At 38.8% G+C, this 21,534-nt stretch overlaps 1 protein-coding gene across 3 annotated transcripts in view; it reads right to left on the bottom strand.

Moving 5' to 3' along the window:
- PDE7B (phosphodiesterase 7B) overlaps positions 1–21,534 on the bottom strand; it is a 262,193-nt gene continuing 240,659 nt past the window's right edge. For all 3 annotated transcript variants that reach the window (XM_089530312.1, XM_089530313.1, XM_089530314.1), the window contains 3 exons: positions 8,938–9,034; positions 6,372–6,452; positions 1–1,177 (listed from right to left, as the gene is read on the bottom strand). In XM_089530312.1, coding sequence (XP_089386438.1) covers positions 951–1,177; positions 6,372–6,452; positions 8,938–9,034 — 405 coding nt within the window. In that variant the 3' untranslated portion in view covers positions 1–950. The remainder of the gene's footprint in view (positions 1,178–6,371; positions 6,453–8,937; positions 9,035–21,534) is intronic.

Below are 21,534 nucleotides of genomic sequence, written 5' to 3' on the forward strand. Positions count from 1 at the left end.
TCTGCAAACAAAGGTGTATTAACAGACTATAACATATTTACAAATGCTTCCATACTAAAACTAACAGTATTTTGTTCACAGTGCCATTGTTTATACAGGTAGCTTTCCCATAATACTTCTGTATTTTGGTATGGGAATCAGTAGCACTTTATATATACAGGAGACATACATGTGCGGATATAAACAGGTCATGGATACAGTCATCAAAAGAGACATCTGGAAACATTTAAACTATACAACTCTTCCCTTTTGATTTGGTAAGAAATACTGTTCTTGTAGTGAGAAGAATGTCAGGATTTTTTAAAATCTAAAGTGGCATAAAATGATTAATGGGCACCATCATGGAAAAGCTTTGTGTACACAGAATCACCTTACTTCAAGGTTTTTAAAGATTCCTTTTCCAATGCACCAAATACAAAAATTTAAAAACGGCTTTGTTTATTTAAAATGAGATCATTTTTTTTCTTGTGTAGCCAGATGCCCTCTGAGTTCTGACAGTGCTGGTGATGGTGGTTTTTAATGTGCAGTCCAGCTGCCAGACTGAAGACTGTACATTGCTCCAAGCCTTTTTGTTCAGAAACACATGTCACAGTATGACCCAAACTGAATGCAAATGATCACCAAGAATGCATTGGTTTTGGCTGTGCCCTTGAATGCTCCTGTTAGTTGTACCTGCTCACCAGCCCAGCTTCAGCATGACTGAAAGAAGCTTCTCATTCAGACAATCTGTGATGAGAAGCAATGAATGGCTTCAGATATTAAGATGAGGAAGTGAGATTTGGCAGAGCTTTAGGATATAGGTTCTACTCAGGACACTTGTTGCTTCAGCTTTCCCTCTTGCTTTCTGGTTTCCTGCATTGTTAACAATGGTCCAACAGACCCTTAGGATTTTGTTCACTGTTGTGAAAGATACAATCACACCGCAGTATAGAGTGCTGAACTGATCAGGTCTACAGGGTTCCTCCTTCATTTAAAGTCTGTTCTTCATTTTCAGTCTTTTGAACAGAGTGGTCAGTGCTTCTGCTGCTGCTGCTGCTGCTGTGTTGCTTATGAAGCAAACTCCTCCACTTGGTCTTGTTCCTCCTCAGATGGTTCAGCATGTTTTCAGATAAGGGAGTGTTCCCAGTAAAGTTGGCCCATTCTTCAAAGAGTGGTTCCACAATGTAGGTCATGAAGCCTAGGAAAAAACATGAAGCAAATGAAGCAAAAGTTATTTGCCCAACATATTATCCTGCTAAGCCAGGACCCTGGTAGGGAGCCTGAAATGAAGCCTGAGGACCATGTTTTCCTCTAGAGTGGAGTGATAAGGGGAAAATGCACTAGTGGGTCTTTCAGTAGTTCTACACCAGTACTTCACTGGAGAGATAGAGTAAGCTAACAATATTGTCATCTCTGTTCTCTCTCTCCTTCCTTCCTGTCATCTCCTCTCTCCTCTCTGGGTATTATGCAGATTTTAATCCAGTTCCTCCTCAATAAACAAAAAACTACAAAAAAAACCTTGTTTAGTTGTGCAAGCACATCTATTACTGTCCTTGTCCCAAGAGCTAGTTCAGGAAGACTTTGGGCAACTTCATACATTACAGAATATACTATTTTACTGTGCATTTTCATGGTGGCTACTGGAATAGAAAGCTGAGCCTAAGAACTCTGGATAAACATGTAAAAATTGCAAGATTTCTTTTGGCCAAGATTTCTGTGTCCATTAACCCCTTTCTAGATGTATCTTCTCTGTATATTATGGTGATTGCCACAGACACATGATGGATAAAGTAATCTTTCACTAACATCAGATGTAACCAATAGAAATGGGCCATCTTGTGTTATATAAGGTCACTGTCTGTGAAGCTAATATTAATATTTATGTAACAGAAAAGATTCAATTGTTTACATTTGATCTCAAATATCAGTTCAACTTTAATTACCCAAAGGGCAGAGACAACCAGAACAACTTCATCTCTCACTGCTGTGCCTGTAGTTGGGCCAAATTTACATGCCCTTAAGGTACAGAGAAAAGCACAACTACTTCTTTTAAAGAATAAAATTATTAATTGTCAACAGTGGATAAACATTGAAAGGTTACTGTTGCCCTTTTTACTTGGCAAGCACATGATGGGAATACAGATTATTTATTGTTGAATAGCAGACATCCATTGGATTTTCCAACAGACCCACAGGCGCCAAAGCTACAGCCTGAGTCCCTAGACTTAACAGAACTGCACAAATAATTCTGTTCGGGTTTTTTTTGGGAGAATGGACTCTTCTGTTATTGCAGTGACTTCAGACTATAGATCTGAAGAAATCTCTCCACTGTTGAAAGTCTAGTCAAGATTGGTTGTTTCAGTATGGCAAGACAGCAGCTTGAAAGTTCTCATACCTCCTTTTGCCCCCTTGGTTCTAGCATGAGACTGAGATGTCAAACGCTTCCTCCAATTTATTCAAAGTATAATTTGCATTAAAATCTCGTCTCTGAATAAAACTAAAGGTTTCTTCCCTAATTATTTATTTGTTTATTTCATCAATTTGAATTATCCAGTCTTTCTTGCAATATGGGATCCCAAACAGCTTACAAGAGGCATTAAAACAAATTAGCTAAAGCCATATGTGGTACAAAAGTTTCAAACTCATTCAACAACCTCTGTGAAGATAAGCACACACACACACAATGGGGATGATAAGAGATATAAAAAGCACACAGAGTAAGTACCAAGACACAAGCACTCTATCGGATGCTACTGCCTTCATATGCAAGAAGTCAACCATCCACAAATAATCCAATACTGTTCATTTTAAAGAAATCTGCAAAAAATATTTGCAAAAAAGTGCATACTTTAACTGAGACCAGCAACAACAAATGTGAGAAGGAAATGTGCTTGAGTATCTGCTACCTACCCATCATTTGGAATATGCATTGTTGTTATTAGAGAAAGCACACATACCTTTCTTTTGACAGGTATAGAATGAGGGACACTTGGCTCAACAGTACTACATGTGAAAAGGATCTTGGGATTATTGTTGATCATAAACTGAACGTAAACCAGACGTGTGAGCTGCAGCACAGATGGCAAATGCTATCTTAGCCTGCATTAATAGAAGCATAGTTCCAAGATGAAGGAAGCAATAGTCCCCCTGTATTCTGTACCGGTCAGGTCTCATTTAGAGTACTGTGTTCAGTTCTGGGCATCTCATTTTAAGAAGGATATAGACAAATTCTAGCAAGTTCGGAGATGGGCAATGAGGATGATAAGAGGTAAGAGGTACAGAGAACAAAACATATGAGGAGACGTCAATGGAGCAGGGCATGTTCATCTTGCTGAAGAAAAGACTGAGGGGTAACATGCTTGCACTTTTTAAATACCTCAATTGCTGTTGCAGAGAGGAGGGTGCAGGTTTATTCCCTTCTGCCCCAAAGGACAGGACCAGGTCTAATGTTTTTAAGATACAGGAGGGTAGATTTCAATTGAAATTAGAAGAAACTTTTTGACAGTAAGACAAGTTCAGCAATGGAAGCAATTGTCTAGAGAGGTGATGGAGTTTCCTTCTCTGGGTGTCTTTAAAAAGAGTCTGGACAGCTACCCTCTGGGGATCCTCTAGCTGTGGTCCTGCATTGACAATGGGGTTGGATCTCCTGACCATAGGGATCCTTCTAACTCTCTGATTCTAGGATTCTATACATTTTCTATTTGGTTAGGCTTTGAAAGCAGATGTAACCAACCAGCAAAAGGAAGGTATTGGGTGAATATAAAACAGAGTGCAGCTAAACTGTATGTGCCTCCCTACAACAGGAAATAATCCCGTACTGAGCATGCATGAACAGCAAAATAGAGAGAAATAGGGTGTTCTGATTATGTTTATTAACTTTTGTATGTTTTGTGCAATTTTATACTGTTTTAGCAAAATGATTTTAATTGTTTTAAATTTTTTATTATAAAGTTTTAAAACAATTCTATCTATGAGGCACCTTGGGTCCCCTTTTCAGAGAAAAGTGACATATAAATGGAATGAATGAATGCAGATACCGCTTCCACTTCAGCTACACCCAGAATGTTAAAAAAATAGATAAAAAATTTGCCCACCAAAATTGAAATCATAAATGAAGTGGAGGCTGGTGAGAGAAGAAAAATAATTCCTGAATGCCTTTTGGAAGATACTTTCAAGAGCTCTTGAGAAAATTCAAAATATTCGTTTTTACTTATGTAAGAGTTAATTAAGCTGGTTATTTCATTTCATATATGCAAACTGTCAATCTCGGGGGGGGGGGCGGGAAGTTTGCTGAAAATTGTTGAACTGCTCTTTTTTTTGGTGGTGCAGGTACCTATCCCTATTCTTTCCATGGTTTTTTTTTTTTTTTTTTTTTTTTGCTTCTGGTACTTTTCTTTTTAGTAAAAGAAGTAATATCCAGGAACATACCTACTTTGTTAACTGAGGTATACCTGTGCAAGGGGTCTTGCAAAAATGCCCCCTCTGCTTTCGCTAAGGGCCATTCAGACTACCTTTTGTACCGAATTATAAACCGGATTAAAAGTCAGAAGTTCCCATTGGCACCAGTTTAAACACATCAGAATTAGGGTCTTTCACACTCGATCCAGGGCAAATCCCCCTTGGAGCATTTTTTCTGGAAGTGGATTATTTCCCGTGTCTTTTAGGAAAACCCATTTCTTCCCTGCTGCTGGCAAATGTGAACTTAGGCCTGGTCATGATCGGGTCAAGTTCAGGGGAGGGATTTAGGTCAGAGGGCGGAACATGCCTCCCTCTCGCAGGCAGCTTTTTCTCTCTCGCTTTTTTGGGGATTTTATTTTTGACAGATATTCTATCAATATGTATCAACCTGTAGAAAAAGCATTAGAATAATGTCTGCTCATGCTACATTTCCCTTTCATTTGCTTGCTGCCGGCATGGCACGTCACTTTGCAAGTGGCATTTTTAAAAATTATTTGTGTGTGTGTGTGACAGAACATGCGATTGCTACAATGCAAATGTTACAAATGTTTCCCTTTCAATTTGGCAAATTGATACAATGTGTGAATGCTTGTTCTACATGTGTGTATGTAAGGAGAGATGCCATTCTGGGGTGGCAATCGGAGGGAAAGCAGATGCAGAGATGGCATTCAGGTGGCCTCCCCTGCAAGGGACATTTGTTGTTGTTATTATTATTGTTGTTGTTGTTGTTGTTGTGACAGATTATGCAAATGCTTTGGGCTGGAAGGGAAGGGAAGAGAAGAGGTTCAAAAGAGGAGGAAATGCTGGGCTGGAAGTGAAGGGGAAGCTAGAGGCTGGCATTCAAAGGGAAGGCTGTGGAAACTCATGACTTTGGCAGAGTCATACTACTCTCTCAGCCTCAGGGGAAAGGCAATGGCAAATCTCCTTTTAACAAATCTTGCCAAGAAAACTCCAGTATGGAGTTGTTTTAGGGTTGCCATAATCTGTAATGACCCAATTACACACAACACACACACACACCTGGAGGTTTTTAAATTTGACAAGTTGACAGAATATGCGCACACTGCTGCCAGTTTTTTTTTAAATGAGGAAGGAAAGCACCCATTTGGTTGGCCAATGGCTGCAGGATATGTCACCTTTGATGAAAGCGGAAGTGAATTTGATTGACAACAAAGGAGGTTAATTTTAAAGCGGTGCTGCAAATGTGAACTTCAGAGGGGCAAACTGCCCCGATTGAGGCAAAGGGTAGCGGGCACTTGTGACTGGGCTGATTTGGTATGGGGGCAACCAGATCTACCCAGTTCTATCCAGAGCAAATGGGCTAGTGAGAATGGAGCCCAAAACAGTCTCTGATTTATTTTGTTACTTGAATAAGTGGTTGTGGATCTGTTACAGAAGATAAGGAAGAACACTTGCTTAGAACTGAGGGGCTTTGTGAAACACACTTTTTTTTAACTTGGGCTTGTTCATATGAATGTTTGGCTTTAATGATTTCTAGGAACAAAACTGCAGTGTGCGGTTCCACTTCATGTTTTTCTCCAGAATGCTAACAGTGCTTTCAAATGAGAAGTGCCATACACTATGATTACATTTGTCAGGCAAGCCTGGTCCTTCTATGAAGAAGGAGGAGTCAGTTGCAAATTTGAGAATTCAGGCAAGGTCAACAAAGAGATATTTAGTTTAGGATTATTGTGCTTTTGTATTTCTAGGGAGGGGAAAGAAATATGGGTATTTTTCATAAGGCAAAGTAACATGGCTTGCTTTGGATATTACACATTTGGGCTAGCTGTAGGGTGTTGTTTGATGCTTTTCCTCAGAAGCAAAGTGTCTTGGGCCTGGCTCTGAAATTCATTGTTTCCTTCTATTAATCTCTTCCCTGACCTAGTAATGCTGTCTGGCATAACTTCAAGCCAGTGGTGTAAAATTGCACTCACCAATTTGAATACTAGGTATTGTGTCTTTCTGTTGATTACAAAGCGGGCTTATTTCCAAGTCGAATTTCTGCTCCATGTCTCCTACAAGAAAGAAGGAGCAACTTTAGAAGGCAAATCTGGTTTTTTTTACATATGCTAATGAAAAAGAGAGAAGTTAGCTTCTTCTAGTACTTATGCACTGCTCTCTGAAGAGCATATGGTAAAGGACTACTACCAAGCAACACATGCTTAACACTTAAACTGGCAGACGAGGCATTTTAGCCTGTGAGAGTCAGATTTTCTTTCAGAGGTCACACAGAATTGGACCTACAAGATGTCCCCCAAATTCCAGTCACCTGCTTTGCATGTTATTTTCAAATAGCTTGGACAAAAATTGTGCCAACAACTTTATCACATTAGTGGTGCTTTTGGCAAGCAAAGAGGACTGGCAGCTATTCAAAGCAAATGTTACTCCTCATACCCACACTCCTGTGGACGTGGGACATTTATGTACTTTCTAATACATTGGGATTCTCATTGAGATCAGAAAATAGCCCTGATTCAGATGCTCTTTGGAAGGTTTTTTTAAAAAATGTGGATGTAAGACAAGACATTATCTCCATGAAAAAGAGCACTCTGATGGACACATTATTTTATGCCAATTTGTGCCACTCAGCTGTTATGCTAGTGCCGTGGATCATTTCAATATCACATTGTTGAGATAAATTTTAACTAATTAATTGTAAATTTGTATTACTTTCCAATGACATTTTAAACCATATAAAATTATGTGAAGCTTGATGAGTTTGTTTTATACTACAGAGTGAGATCTACTAGCATACTCATAGGGTGTCTGATAACATGCATTCCAGTTATATAGATCTGTGATAACACAAGCACAACTCTGTAAGGATGTAATTCTTCACAATATTTATTCTTGAAGGTAGCAATGAGTAATTTCAGCCATTTCCACCCTTCTGCATGAAAGTTTTTGAAAACAACACAGTTTTCAAAGACTAATTCCAAATTTTATTATACACAAAATTTGCATATGGTTGTTCTTTGCAGAAAACAATATTTTCCATGAAGAAAATAGCATTTTTGCCATGGAAAATGTCGCAAAACAAAAATATCAGTTCATGTACAGAAAATGCTGTTTTCTATGCAAATCAACCCAGTGCAAATTTTATACAGAATAAATCCCCAATTATAGCATTTTCTGCTCAGAAAACTGCATTTTTGCACGGGAATTGGTATTTCTGCTTTGAAACATTTTCCACACAGAAAATTCTATTTCTTGTCCAGAAAATACTTTTTGTGCATAAAATAATCTGCAAATTTTGAGCAGAAAAAGTCCTGAATTGTGAAGATTCTCATCAGCCCATGATTCTTCTCATCTTGAAAACACTTGGGGGAAAAAAAAGCATATTTAGACCATTTTTAGATTTTTTTCAAATATTCCTCCCATCCCTACAACCTTCAAGATGATGTTTCACTTAGGCTGCATCTGCACTCAGAAATAACCCAGGTTGATACCACTTTAACTACCATGGTTTTATGCTAAGGAATTCTGAGTACTGTAGTTTTGTGAGACGTTTGGCCTCCTCTGTTCTGTTCTCTGGTGCCACAACAAATTACAGATCCCAGGATTTCATAGCATTGAGTCATGGCAGTTTAAGTGTGGTCAACTGGATTATTTTTGCAGTGCGGATGCAGCCTTAGTTTCAAAACAAGCAGAGGCTGGCAGAGTTCTCAGATGGGAAAGTTCTTAGATGTTACTGTATACTAGTGTAGTTCTTAAATGTAATACTAGTAGCATAAGCCATACTGTAGTAACAGAGAATACAGAGTTTATTGCATTAAAAAAACCCAACTTGCCCCTTCTGTTTTACAGTTGATTACAGAATGCAGCCAGGAACTATAGCATGGAAAATGCTGCTGATGCTGCCACCTGACTGCATCCTGCTTCAAACCTGGCTTCCAGCCGTGCTCAGCTGGCTGATTTACAAAGTCAGGAGCTTCCTGTTTTTGAAAAGCAGCGAGCTAAGAGTGACTGGGAGCCAGATTTTAGGTGGGATGCAGTCAGGCTGTGTCATCAGTGACCTTTTCCATGCAATAATTCCTGGCTGCATCCCATAATCGTCTGTAAAATGGAAGGGGTAAGTTGGGTTTTTTTAAATGTGATAAACTCCTACATTAGCTCAAGATCCTCCCAGCTCTTTTCAAGTGTTTTTTCAGTAATAAGAAGTGATTGAGGGAGGCCAATGCTGATAGAGTTTTATGTGTAGACCAAGTGATTTTATACTTTAGGCCAATGTTGTTTTATTTTATTTGTTAAAGGATGGTTAGTGAACATGCTAACAGAACTATAATCAAACCAATCAAATAGCTACAACTCTGTTAAATTGTTTTTGCCCTTCAATCCCAGCTGTTTATTTAATGAGATCACCTTTCTGTCAGCATATTTTTGTAGGTGACTTCAACTGAGCATGTGGAGTTGTCTGGCTGAGTAACTGCCATTTTAGATTAACAAAATTCTGATTTACTGGCTAAGAGCACAAGGTGAGAAGTCTGTCAGATCACTGACCTTGCCTGTAGAATTCCTCACAAACCCGTTCACTCCACTGTTTACTCATTTCCCAGAGCCGGCAAGGATTGCAGATGTCTGCACACTTCAATGCAATCTGAAAATAAAAGGACAATATGCTAAGAATGGTTTGGCAAGTATACTGTGCTCCATGGATCTTTCCAAACTTACCAGTTTTGATAGACTGTTATTATACTAAAAAGGTCAGTGTAATATGTGGGAATGAGAACTGTTCGGTCCAGAAGGGAAATTTTTAATTTAGTTATTAGATTTGGTTCATATAAACAAATGTCAAATGAGAAGAGACAAAAGCTTGCAACCAACATAGAAATGTACAATTTCACAACGTATTTTTCCCCAAAAGTTCCTTTCTTGTGTAACACAGTAATATTTTGTCATAGCCTAAAAACAAAGCTTTAGTTCAAGTCAATAATACAGTAAGGTAGCCTTGTTTAAGAACTTAAATGTTTCTGGCTCTTAAAAAATGCATCAGATCTAGCCTTCTGGATCTGTGATTTTGTTTATTGTTTGCTAACCATACCTTAGTAAATGCTATCCAACATCCAGGGCATCACCTGGATCACCTATGGGTCACTAGGCATGTAGAAATCTTGGTATTTGATAATTTCAGTGTTTTTCTGCTAAATCATGTGTGCGCGCATGTGCACATGCACGTCCATACAGACACAGTCACAATATATTTCAAGTGACAGCGCCATATTGTTAGTTTTCCTTCCCCTTTTAATGTTAGTGTGATGGGGTGTAAATCTTCCTAAAAGTCTTTCTTACAGGGAAAAAAAAACAAATAATTTTTATCATTCTTCTCCTTGCTGTAAGTCATCAAAAACTGCAGGTTTTGAAGACTGTTCATAGTTTTGGACTTTTTCAATGCAAAACTGTGTGTGTGTGTGTGTGTGTGTGTGTGTTTGCACAAAAAAACATTATTTCTTGCACAGAAAACACACTTCCTATACAGAAAAAAGCATTTTCTACCAAAAAAAGGTTATTCTCTGTGCAGAAAATGCTGTTTTCAACACAGACTTCCACACATACATTTTTTGTTTAGAAAAAGCCCAAAATTGTGAAGATTCTTGCCTGTTTAGGATTCCTGATTAGAGTTTCCCAATACTGAGAAATAAATAAATGTTCAACTATTTTTCCTAATACTTTTGAATATTGTTTCCATTTCTATGGTGTCATATTGAATCATCACTTTATTGTACTTCTTCTGTTTTCATAAATTTCCCTGACTGCTGTAAAATGCTTTTTCTCATTTAATACAAATTGGAAAAAGGAAGATATATAGATCGGTTCCAGAGATACCATTCATGGAGAACATCAGTTTTCAAAGTTTCTGCAGGAGGAAGCATGCAAACAACAGTTTTTGACAATTCTCTTTGCAGTTCCTGGGCTGGCTACCATGGTAAATTCTTCTCTGCTCAAAGCTGTTGTAACATAATGGTTTCATCCTAATTTGAATTTATATGTCATGGTTTTATCTTTCCTATCACATCATATTTTAAATATGTGTATGTCTTAACAATTATGTTTTTATTGCTTTGCTTTGTTTTAATGGGTTGTGACAGTGCATTGTCTGAACTGAACTAGCATTGCTTGATCTGTGATAAGGAGGCAAGAAGATTGTTGTTGTCATCATCTTTGTTGTTATGTAGTTGTAGTTATATTAATATCCCACCATTTTCCCAGTTTGGGACTCAAGGCAGCTTTCAATAGTTTTTTTTAAAAAAAACAGAATTTAAATTTCACAAAATATAAACATTAAAAATGGTTAAACTGTCAATTAAAAAAACCATTTAGAATATAATATGTAAAAAACCTGCAACATCAGAACAAAATAACAAATTGAAAATTCAGCCTACTGCTTGGTTCCATCCCACCTAAACAATCAGTTCCCAAAGGCCTGTTGAAATAGAAAAGTCTTCAGCTGCTTACAGAAAACAAATAGAGAGAGTGCCAGTTTAACTCCTTTGGGAAGGAGTTCCATAGCCTGGAGCAGCCACTGAGAAGGCCTTCTCCATGTTACTATCAAATGTACCTATGAAGGCAGTGGGACACAGAGAAGTGTCTCCCCAGCAGGTCTCAAAACTTAGGGAGGTTTGTATTGGAGAATTTGTTGTTGTTGTGGGCCTGTAAGTCGCTTCCAACTTATGGTGACCCAAAGGCAAACCTATCACAGGGTTTTATTGGCAAGATTTGTTCAGAAAAGGTTTGTCATTGCCTTCCCCTGAGTGTGAGCGCATGTGACTAACCCAAGATCACCAGTGGGAATCAAACCTTGGTCTCCAGAATTGCAGTCCTGCACTCAAATCACTACACCATGCTGGATCCTTCAAATCAACTGGACCTGGGCTGTATGAAGCTTTTATAAGTCCAACCCAGCACTTTGAATTGTGCCTAAAAATGGACCAGCAGCCAGTGAAGCTGTTGCAACAAGAGAGTTGTGTGCTCCCTGTAGCCAGCCCCCATTCACAATCTGGTTGCAGTTCTTTGGACTAGTTGATATTTCTAAACACTTTTCAAAGGCAGCCCCATGTACAACATGTTGCAGTAATCCAAACAGAATATAACTAAGGCATGTGTCACTGTGGCCAGATCTGATGATCTGATGTCAAGAAATGGGTGCAGGTGACACACAAGACTTAACTGTGCAAATGCACTTCTAGCTGCTGCTGAAACCTGAGCCTCCAGGAGTCAAATCCAAAAGCACACCCAAGCTAGGTAAGTTTCTTTGGCGCAACAAAACTAGAAGGATAACATTTCAAACTTGTTGAAAAACACCAAGTCTGTCATTAGCTTTTTTTTTTTTTTAATATTCCACATTCGGCTCCAGTCTCCATACAACATATTTCTTCATAATAAGGTAAAGTAATGAAATTCAAGGCAGGGAGGTGGGGAGAGAAGACATGACCAGATATTTTGAGTGGGCTCCTTGGTCCCATTCTGGTAAACTATAGTAAATTATGTAGATTCAGAAGAAATGTATTTGGAATTGGCTTCTCCCTAGTTTCTGATAACCTTTAGAGAAACAACATTCCAAAATGTCAGTTGAGATATCAGAGCTACTTGAGCCTGAGGAATAACCCAAGGTGCCAATAGCTAAATCAATTTAGACTTATTGTTTAATAATGAGTGGTCTTTCAATGCCTTCCACCCATTTTGTACTGTGTGTTTCTTCTTCTGAGCAAGGGAGATTTTAAATTGCCTTTCTTACCAAATAATTCTCTTAGGGGTAAAGGACTACAATTTTCTTTCCTATCTCACATATATCAATTTCTCAGTTATTTTTTTAGTTATGCAATGCACTTTATCAAACCACTCAGGAGCATTCTTTTATAAAACATTTTTAGATGAGCTTTCCAATTTAAGACAGCTTTCAATGTCTTTGTGATGAAATGTTCAATGTAATTATTGCAGCCCCTCAGACTGAAAATTTCGATTTTTCCACCCACGGTAGAATTTGAAAAAACAGTGGTCCTAATATTTGTTTCTTCTGACCAGCATAATCTCTTGTACCAAAGCATTAAAACTCAGACTCAGTACTTGCATTTAACTCCAATATGTCAAACAGTATATAATAAAGGTGAAATCAAAAGATATGTGATTATTTTCAAGTCTTTTCCCTATAGAAAAGTCCATAAGCTGCTTAGAGGAAGCATAAATCAGTACATAATAGATAACAAAAATTAATTCTGCACAATTATAAAAGCAATGGTTTTCATAGAATCATAGAATCATAGAGTTGGAAGAGACCACAAGGGCCATCCAGTCCAACCCCCGCCATGCAGGAAATCACAATCAAAGCATCCCCGACAGTTGGCCATCCAGCCTCTGCTTGAAGACCTCCAAGGAAGGAGACTCCACTACACTCCGAGGGAGTGTGTTCCACTGTCGAACAGCCCTTACTGTCAGGAAGTTCCTCCTAATGTTGAGGTGGAATCTTTTTTCCTGTAGTTTGCATCCACTGCTCCGAGTCCTAGTCTCTGGAGCAGCAGAAAACAAGCTTGCTCCCTTCTCAATATGACATCCCTTTAAATATTTGAACAGGGCTATCATATCACCTCTTAACCTTCTCTTCTCCAGGCTAAACATCCCCAGCTCCCTGAGTCGTTCCTCATAGGTTCATTTAGAACCATGAGGGCAAAATGGCCTCTGTATGTATCAGGCATATACTGCTAAAATTAATTAAATCTTTTGAACTACGTACTATAACTAAGAACATAAATCTCAATATCATTCCACATATAAGGTGAAAAAAAATCATTCCTCCTCCAGTCCCTCATTAGCATTAGATTAGCTCTGAAATTTAGATTGTAATTCCATTATATATATGTTAACATCTTTCCAAGTCTCTTTTATAGAATTTCTAGTTCAAAGTAGGAGAATATAGATATTGAAAAATAACAATAATAGGAAGAACTTGGATCTAAATTTGAGTAAAACAGCCACTGTAATTTTATTTAATGGTGTGATCCATTTAGTTGTTGCCTGAAGAGAAGTGGAAAAGGATAATGCCAGGTCTGCTTTTCATCTTCTCTTTCATTTCCCAGGCTCAACAAAAGAAATATCATTTATGAGGTAGTTATTCAAAACATTTTTAAAATTTTTTAGTAGATCATGTATCTCAAAATGAAATTGCATTATAAGATCTAAAAAAAAACCTCAAAGCCCTCCCAAAACTTAATGATCTCTTTGCTTGAAGGCCCAGCATTCACCATTCCATGTAAGGACTTTAAGAAGATAATAATTCACCCTTAGTTTACCCCAAGACCTAGTACTGAGATTAGAATTAGGTGTCTCAAGTAGTTGTTCATTTTAATAAACTACAGTCTAATTCAACTCTACAGTCTCATCCAGATCCCTTCTTTTATCCATAACCCTCCCCCCCTGCACACACAATTTTCTTTCTGAGCTAAGGTACTGTATCTTTTTTGCAGCCATTCTATGCCGGTCGTTGAGTCCCTTGAAAGTATACCATAATCAGAGTATGGGAGGGGGGGCAATATTTCTTTTTTTGTTCTATCGTCTTATTCTGAGAGTGTATTATTCTCCTCTCTTTCCCCTAATTATTTTTAATTAGACAGTTCCCTGCCCTCAGGTTTACAATCTAAAAAGACACGACACAAAAGGAGAAAGGAAACCTGATGGGGAAGGGAATCAGGGCCAGCAGTTCTTCTCTCCCACTGAGGCCTGGACCAAGATGGACTGGAGGGAGGGCTCTGCTTCTTAATCTAGACCAGGCCTGATGGAGCTGGGCCTGCATCTCTCCTTCCAGGGCTGGGTGGCATTGAGTAAACAGTGTGTTTCTTTCAGCTATGCTGTTTTTGTCTATTAAATTAGTTATAAGTGTGAGGATCTGCCAGATTAGTAAAATCACCATGGCCATAATGTTTTTATTCAGATTTCAGATCCTTATGGAATAGGGCTGTATAAATAGAGTTCTCAAAAATCTGGTCACACCAGGCCCCATTCAGAAATTTAGCCTTTTTACCATATTGATTCAGGTGTAGTTCATCACCCCCATCAGTTTAAACTGAGGGACTGAGTGCCATTTGTCAGATAATCTGTATCTGTTTGGAGGTCCCTTTTATCATTTTCTGGCTGCCCATGTTTCCAGTTCATGAATCATGTTAAAGTACAAACAGGCAGAGTTAGCATCAACACTCCACTTAAGCACTTTTAAGTCTTGGAATCTCAGACTATTTATGTGGAAGAATGATAAGCTTCTCTGTTATTCTTTTAGTTTATTATACAGAGTCATGGGAATGGAGCAGATGGGCAGGAAAAAGCAGCTCAATCCTGTGTTTTCTGAATGCAGGTTGAAATCCTACTGTCCGTATGGCCTGCTCCCAAGGTGGGCTGAACACCAATGGGAGTCTGCATGGCATGGCATCGAGCCATGTTGCATCGTTATTTTTTTGTCACCTCCCCACCATGCATGCACACCGCTGCACAAACACACCACATACAACTTTAATTCACTCTAATGGTGGTTTAGATTAGCTTAATTAAGCCCCCACAGTCCCATGGAATAATAATGTATCATATCAATTTATATATTCTAGAAAGGACATGAAATAAAAACAAAACCCTAAAGCATCTCTTTCTAAAATGAAAACTGTCCCAAAGATCTAAATTCTTCTTCTTTCTATCTATAATTTTTGACCCCCAGTTTTATTTAACCCTGTGTTTCCATTTTCAGATCCTGAATAAACACATCATCCTTTACATCAACTGAGATCTCATTCTTCAAGTGTCAATCAAGTACCAATCTGTGTTCACGGATTTGCTATCCATGGATTCAACCACCCATGGCTTGAATATACATATTTTAAAAAATTCCAAAAAGACACCTTGATTTTGCCATGTTATAGAAGAGACACTGTTTTACTATGCCATTGTATATAATGGGACTTGGGCATTCATGGATTTTGGTATCCATGAGAGATCCTAGAACCAAACCTCAGCAGTTATCAAGGGCTCATTGTACTCAGTGACCATTGAATGTGAAGTGCCTGTTGGAGAGGGGGAAGAACAAGAATAAAGATGGAATGGAGTTGAGAGAGAGAGAGAGAGAGAGAGAGAGATTCTGGCTGGCTGCCTTTGGACCCTTAACAAGAATAATTTACACTGTGTAGTTTTATTGGACATCCTATTCATATCCTTTTTTTCTGAGTGTAAAGGTGAGCATTATTGCTTATGTAAGAATGACACTGCACAGGAAATGACACTATACATGGAAAAATAATGCTCAGTAAAGTATTAGGCATTACAAAAAGAAGACAACACTACAGCCAGATTGTTTCAATCAAAGGATCCATAGCCCTGAACTGGCAAGACTTGAGCAGGGCAGTTGATGGCTCTTAAGCCTCTCACCGGACAAGGTGGCCATAAATCAAAGCTTACTTACTGGCAGGTAACAACAGCTATAAATACAAGGAGAAGGTATTAACACTCCTGAGGAAACATAAAGATTTGTAAAAATTTGAGTAGCTTTTAAGATGGTGGTGGGAAGAACCTAAAGGATGGTGAATTTCCAATTGCATCCAAGCTTCAACGGACACATTGACTGAACAAGAGCAGTCAACATTGCAACATTTTCTTGTAGGCCCCAGTAATCACATGATTACTTAATTTACAGTTCATGCGCCCCAACTTTGCCATCTGCTTGCCATCTGCAGATTTGAGCATCCAGGGGTGCCCAACCCATCCACTCCAATGGTGGTGCATGTACAGTGCACTGCAATTAAAACCAACGTGATTTGAGGTCTCATGGGTTTTGGCATCAGTTGATGGGTCTGGAACAGAACCCTCATGGATACAAAAGGCTGACTGTATTTCCTGCTGTCTCATTTTTTAGCAATCTTTTAAGAACCTCTCCTACTTTAGTGTCTTTCTTTCTTTCTTTCTTTCTTTCTTTCTTTCTTTCTTTCTTTCTTTCTTTTGTCTGCCATCTCTCAGCCCTGAGGAGGCTTGTTGTACATCTGTACAACAGATAAAAACATTTTAAAAATTAAATACGGAAATAGAAATATCTTTAAACAGGCTAAAACAGCTCCTTAAAACTGTTTGAATCCACAAACAATTCTGTTATAAAATCCTTTATCTACTTTCTTCCAGTCATTAAGAATTTTCACTATCATATATGTGGTGGACCTGTGAGAAAACTTAAAAAAAAAAAAGGATTTGAATACACATGTTGATGCAGATCATTTTAAAGACTTAACATCCAATTAAAAACAAAACTATTCCTTTTGGAACTCATGGATGTGAAGTTGGAGAAGACCTATGGAAGATTATTTCAATACAGGACCACAGCAATAAGATTGTTGTGCACACAAAGATGGAAGAAATAAATATTACCTATTATGGAGGAATGGATGGTGAAACTGACACTTAGCAGGAATGATCAAATTGTCTTGTGTGATTAGAGAAAGATAATTAGTGACATTTCTCAAAGACTGGAAACCCCTTATGGATTTTTGTAGAAAAAAATGACTTGGTAACTTTTGGTTTTGATGATTAGAAAGAACTGATTATGGAAATTAGAGAAGGTGGGTTAATGCTAATGGGTGAGGTTGCACTCATTGCTGAAAGACTGATTGGAAGTAACCAGTTTCTTTTTTTTTGTCTTTTCTCTTTCTATAGCTTTTTTCTTTTTCTTTACTTTTTCATATCTTTTCATGTATTGTTAAAATCTTTAATAAATAAAACATATTAAAAAGGAACTTTCACTACCAATATTTAGAAAATACAGTTGCCTCTCCTAACTCGCAGATCTGAGATCCACGACCTTGAACATCCGTGGAGTGGTGACCTCCGCTGTTTTCAATGGTGTGCGCACAGGGGGAGGGGGCGCCCCATTCAAGCCTATGGGGCTTGAATATGTGTGAGCCCCCGTTTTCATGTGTGTGGGGGTCCTGAATGGATCCCCCACAAAAATGGAGGGCCAACTGTATAATCATTCTAATATAATTTTCCATTGGTCTTCACTTCTTTATTTTCTGATTTTTTTTTCATTGTCTCTGCACTCATCTAGCACTAAAGTAATCTGATAGTTTTCTGGTTTTGCATATCTTACCAAGATGGATTAATCACAATGAACATCAGTACATGAATAATCTAATTTGATCCCTCAATTATCTAAATCCTAAACTGACCCTCATATAATATTAATTAAAAATGGACCAGTTAATCAAAATCTGTGGTCAGAAAGTTCATTACTTAGTTCAGTTAACTGACTCACAGCCTAATTTACTGATTAAACACAAGGGAATTTCTTACATAGCATAAAACTCATTCAGGCAGTTAAGACAGTTATCAAGGATAAAGTCACTCATATCCAGAACGTAACACTAGTTATTGCAGAGTATGGAGAGGTTTCTGGTGCACTGTCTGGTCAGGCTAATTGGGATTAGTTTCAGTTCTTGTAGTTGGATGATATGGACAAGGCACATGAATCAGTCCACCCCACAACATTTAAGCTTTATCTCATTACATTTTGGCTGGTAAAATCTAGCAGACATGGATTAGAGAGCCAACATGAGTAGTGATTTGAGTGTTCCCAAGCAACTTGTCCAGGCAGTGCACTTAGATACCTCTCCAAAATGTGCAATAACTGTGGTATTGGACTAGGGCTTTGGGAGACCAGGCTTTGAATCCCCAGCTGGCCATGGAAACCTACTGGGTGACCTTGGGTAAGTCACATTTTCTCAGCCTCAGAGGAAGGCATTAGCAAACTTACTCTAAAGAGATCTTTATCAAATAAATCTTACGATAGATTTGCCTAAGTCAGAAATGACATGAAGGCACTCAGCAACAAGAAGCAACAGCAACAGATATAGTTCTATTAGGTGAATCCAGAGGTGTTAAATGCCTTGTTCTGTGGGGAAGCGGGATGCCTGCTTCTATGAGAGAGACTGGTTTTCTTGGAGAAAACCTCCCTGGAGTTAGAGGGCTGTGAGAACTACAGATCCACTGCCATTATTTCTTATGGGTTAGGGGCATGGTGCTTGACTCTGAGGTGGTTGGACAACTTCAGACCTAGACTTGCTCCTCAAGCTGAGTCTAATGATGTGTCACCTTCGTAACAGAATGTTCCAAAGAGGCCTAGATTTTTGGATGGAATATTTTTCTTGAGGAAAGGGGTAGCAACAGTAAACGAAGGAAAGAACTTAGAATCCCCCAACAAAGCCACTGTCATGCTTCCTGCTCAGTTTGTGGTTCTGGCACACTGTTGGTTCATTTACTCAACCTCCCATTCATTTCAGCAGTTAGTTATGAGCAATGATATGGACCACATCTAGAATACTGTATGACTATTAGGTACTGCATATCACTGTAACTTCAGTGCTGTGTGGTGGATTCTGGCCAGATCTGTCCTCCCAAACACTACTTACCAAGAAGTAGCTGATGGTAGCAACAGGGCTCTGTTCCCCTGTTGATTGAGAAGCAGTTGCCTGATGTTCTCAATCCCTTCTGCAAGAGATCTCTGGTGCAACGGGCAGAAAAAAGACCTCTGTTGCAAATCCCTCTAGTGCCAAAGATCACTTGCATGGGAGTGGTGTGTGTGTGTGTGTGTGTAAATGTCAGGCAGCTACTTCTTGAGTTGTTGCTTACTGGTACATGGGCCTGAGGGACTTTCATGGTCCATCCGTAGCCCCTAATCTAAGGGCCACATAGTGAATACATAGGAATACAAAGCAGTTATGAATGCACAACTGCAGTTAGGATAAGTTTTAGTGTAAGAACGCTTTCAGGCATGAATGAATGAATCACTGAATAACAGTATGGATCGGGCTACTATTCAAATTGTTTTGTTTTGTGGCTCTTAGGCCTACAGTTGGTCACAACTAGGCAATCTTGTCAAGGGAGAACCTTTACCTTCCCTTTACCTTTAGGTCTCAGTACCTGAAAACCCCTCTGTGTTCTTCAATTCTTCTCCCCCCACAAATACTGCTGACTGACAGGGCTAAGATAAGATGTTCTGTGCCTAAGTTGAGGGTATGATAGCTCCCTACCATTCTCTCTTAGAAATGGTGTCCACCATTTAAAGGCATCTGGCTACTTTATGGAGGACACAGTAGTCGGTGTAGTGCACTCTGTCCTTCAGCATCTTTCTGCCCTGCACAGTCTGCCAGGATCTGCCACTTCATTTTGCCAGTACAGTATGTGAATCTGTGCTATTAGCAGTTTTTACTTTAGTTCCATATGATTTCTCATGCAAAGGTGAGTATGTCATGAAGACATGATATACTGTTTTGATCAGAGAACAGCATGAGGTGCAGGGTGTAAAAGGCTGTAATTATTATTCTAAGTATCTACTTTGTTATCATCTATTATTTTCTTCCTCCTCCTTCATGTAGTAGCAAATAGGTTAAGCAGTTTACAAGTGTCCTTTCCATTTGAAATGAAATCATTACCTTTTTTAAAAGCTAAAAACTACATAGAAGCAGTAGGCCCAAATCATTTTCTAACATCATTTCTAGTGTCATAATGTCCCACACTTCCATTCCATGTGCAAAACCAAACAGGACCAGCATTTAAATATTTCTCCAGTAGTCACTATAGGACAATCTCTTCTACCACACCTTGAAGGCAACTGCTTAGCTTATGAAGTACAAGGATACATTGTGCATCACACAGATCTCCTCTCCAAAATCTTCCTGCCACCTCCCACCAACTGCCACCTAAAGTGACTGGCTTACCCGGTCTAATGGTAGGACCAGCTGTGACTGCTGTAGGGGTAAAAATATTTATTAAAACGCAATACCAGAGGGTTTTTTTTAAGTAGAAACAAAAAAAACATGAGGATTAATTCTGATCACAGAACAAAGGCCTCAGTTTATTTCTTGAAAGTCAAACTCTAGGTAAACGGATGGAAGAATTTACCTGGAGCCAGACAGCTGTAATAAATCCCTTTCTGCCAGAGGTCCATGTTCAGTTTCATTACAAAGCAATATGTATCTTAATGGTATTTATTTTTTTTGGGGGGGCAGGAATGATTTGGGGAATATTAAGTTAGAACTGGTCCTACCTAAAAAGGACATGAAACATGTCTGTGATACCTGCAGTTCAAGGCAGCAATCTAAAGTTTAGAGAACAGCTAGGGGTTGACTCAGAGGTACAGAAACTCACTCATAGTGACACTAACTTGTTGGATTGATTTGTTTGCAATCATCTTATGATCCTCTTAGATGATGAAATGTTATATGAGTACTGTTACTTTCTCATCAGCAGGATCTCAGATTCCTGTGGAGCCCGGCTCCTTCAATTTTGGCTCATAAAAATTCTCAGGTTTCTTTGTAAGTTCTCTGAGAATTCCTCTGGAAAGCAAACCACGAATGCAAAATGTTAACACTGGGTGAATCTCAGAAAAGAGTAATAGTAGAAAATGGACAAAGAACAAGAAAATAAAGGCAAGAAAAACACTGTAGGAAGCAACAGAACAGGCTGGCAAACCCCCACTGTCATTAATAATGTGTTCAAGATTTTTTTTTCTGAAATGGATGACTGGAATCCTGTATGGAATTTATATATGTGTAAGCACAGAGGTTACAGCACTATGCAGTGAATCCTGGCCCAACCTCCCCCAATCCCAACTTATCAGGAAACAGCTACTGCGATTGATGAGGATCTATTCCCCTGTTATTTGGGAAACAGCTGGCTGCTGTTTCCAACCACTCCTGTGACCGATCTCTGGTGTGACAGGCTGAAGCTGGACAACCTGTCACAATCCTCCCTCACACAGGATATTGTCTGTTTATGGGGAGTGGGTGGGAATGTCAGTGAGCTGCTTCCCTATCAAAATGGGAACAGACTCCCTCCCTTGATCAAAGTGGTGGCTTTTGGTAAGTGGGGATCAGGGGACCTTCACATCACAGTCCCCATGTAGCTCCTAAACTAAGCACTAAATAAAGAGCATGAATATGTAACAGTCGTGAGTATGTAGCTCCAGGACTTGCAGTCCTAACTACCATAGAGCATTCTAGCTATCAGAATTTAAGAATGGGATTATCACCATGATGGTTATAGTAAATGGTGCATTAATCTTTCTTTTTCCTCCATAACACTACCCTG

The sequence above is a fragment of the Sceloporus occidentalis genome, unplaced genomic scaffold (genome assembly GCF_023333645.1).
Source record: "Sceloporus occidentalis isolate IW3139 unplaced genomic scaffold, rSceOcc1.0.p SCAF_6, whole genome shotgun sequence".
In the NCBI taxonomy this organism is placed as follows: Eukaryota; Metazoa; Chordata; class Lepidosauria; order Squamata; family Phrynosomatidae; genus Sceloporus; species Sceloporus occidentalis.